The 1,948-nt window shown below is 31.8% G+C and overlaps 1 protein-coding gene across 1 annotated transcript; it reads left to right on the plus strand.

The window, feature by feature from the left end:
• Positions 1-657: 657 nt before the first annotated feature.
• LOC106135092 (pupal cuticle protein G1A-like) lies at positions 658-1,444 on the plus strand. Its single transcript, XM_013335289.2, has 2 exons — positions 658-669; positions 791-1,444. Exons 1-2 carry the CDS (start codon positions 658-660, stop codon positions 1,442-1,444), a joined length of 666 nt encoding a protein of 221 aa, XP_013190743.2.
• Positions 1,445-1,948: the final 504 nt, after the last annotated feature.

The following is a 1,948-nucleotide window of genomic DNA, read 5'->3' on the forward strand; positions in this document are numbered from 1 at the left end:
TAAACAACACCGTAAGCCGCGGGGAGTAGCTATACTATATATTACATGGCCATAAACAAACATAAACGTTTGCAAGACACACATGAATAAAACATTTCAATTGTTATTAATTTGCCAACATATAAATCAGAAACGAACATTGCACCATTGGAATTGGATAATAATGATGTGATTACAACAGTAATTGGCTAAGGCGATCTGTATGAATTGACAAATGCGTTGTGTTCTCATCTGAATGAAGTAGCAATAGTTCATGATTAGAAGATGAATGAAGTAAAATATTGTAACGTTTTATTGAAATACGTTATTTATTATCACCAGTGCTAATTTAAAGAGAACCCTGACGCCTGTTTGACTACGGTCCTAGAGTGTGTAAGGTAGGTTTTTACTCAAATGTCACAATGGTATATAAGCATATATAAGAGAAGGTAATAAAACTGATTGTATCTCGTTAGCCTTTTGAACTTTTTTATAATTAAGACAAAGGTGAGTTTAAGGTCGTAAACAGGTTTGGCCACACACATGATGTATTGTGTTGCTTACAAGGTGGATTCGGTCGGGAATAATGGATCTGATACGAGTTAAAGTATAAAAACGCGGTGACCTGAGGAGAAATTATCATTTATTAACTTAACACAGATAAAAGAACCCAAAAATATGGATCTTAAGGTAGGTTTAAGTAAATTTAGAATTAGCTGCTAACTTGATAAAGATTTATTTAATACTTGTCAACTTTTATATTATTAGTTTATGTGATTTTCTGTTTTAAAATTATAAATATGATTTTCAGAGTGCAACTCTCTTAATGTGCTGGTTGGGTTTAAGTCAAGCTGGAGTCATAGCTTCTAACTACAACCCAACTCTGGTCAAGACAGTTTCATCACCAGTAATCACCAATACTATCACACCAGTTTACTCCCAAGGACCTTATTACGAATCAATAGTGACGACACACGAAAGCAATCAGAAGTCTTCAGATGGATCTCAACACTCATCATTTTCTAAAACTTTAGATACTTCTTTCTCCAAAGTTAACAAATTTCAGTCTCATACATCAAATGATGGCATAGTTCTAACGCAATCTGTACCATCTTTTTATTCTGTTCCAATCAGTTCGTCGAATAGTGTGTATCATGATACAGTTTCTCATCCAATTGTCTACCATACTCCTGTTGTAACAAAAACTGTTACACCTGTATTAAAGAAAAGTGAAATAGTGTCTCCAGCTTTAACATCTCATGTTGCTCCTGTAATTTCCTCAATTGTAACCAAAGAGCCTCCATTTGCTTATTCGTCTCCAGTCATTACTAAACCAGTTTTGAATAAAGCTATTTTAGCACCTACGGTTATTCAAACTGCTCCAGTGAAAGCTATAGCTTATTCCCCAACGCCCTTAGTAGCTCATGCCTCTTTCACTGGCCTAGGAACTAGTTATTCCTGGTAAAAATATGTTAACTGCGCGACTGACTTTATTTTATGTTATTAATATTATTCAATGTTTATATTCTTATTTAATTTTATAAGTAGAATTTGTAATCGAAGTCTTAGATAAATAAATTATATTAAAGCTTTTTAAAGTATGAACTTTTGTTTAATTTGTAATTTTAGAACAAAATTTAATCTCTCTATAGCAATTAATCTTAACATTTCAAATGTATGGATTTATTTATTATGATGATCCCACTTGCTTTATAAATTTGTGAAAATGCCGGTCCATTATAAATCTTACCAAGTTATTTGTGTAACGAAAACATTTTGGAATTAACAACATGTAAATATTTGTATAATTTGAACAACGATTAGCCATAATTACAAGGTAATATACAAAATTACATCTAGCAATTTAAGTTCTCTGAGTACATTAAGTCTAGACTTAACCGAGTAAGCAAACATTCTCAAAGCAAATTTTACTAACATAAATAAAAGCAAACTAGACAATAATATACAT

The sequence above is a fragment of the Amyelois transitella genome, chromosome 8, assembly GCF_032362555.1.
Source record: "Amyelois transitella isolate CPQ chromosome 8, ilAmyTran1.1, whole genome shotgun sequence".
In the NCBI taxonomy this organism is placed as follows: Eukaryota; Metazoa; Arthropoda; class Insecta; order Lepidoptera; family Pyralidae; genus Amyelois; species Amyelois transitella.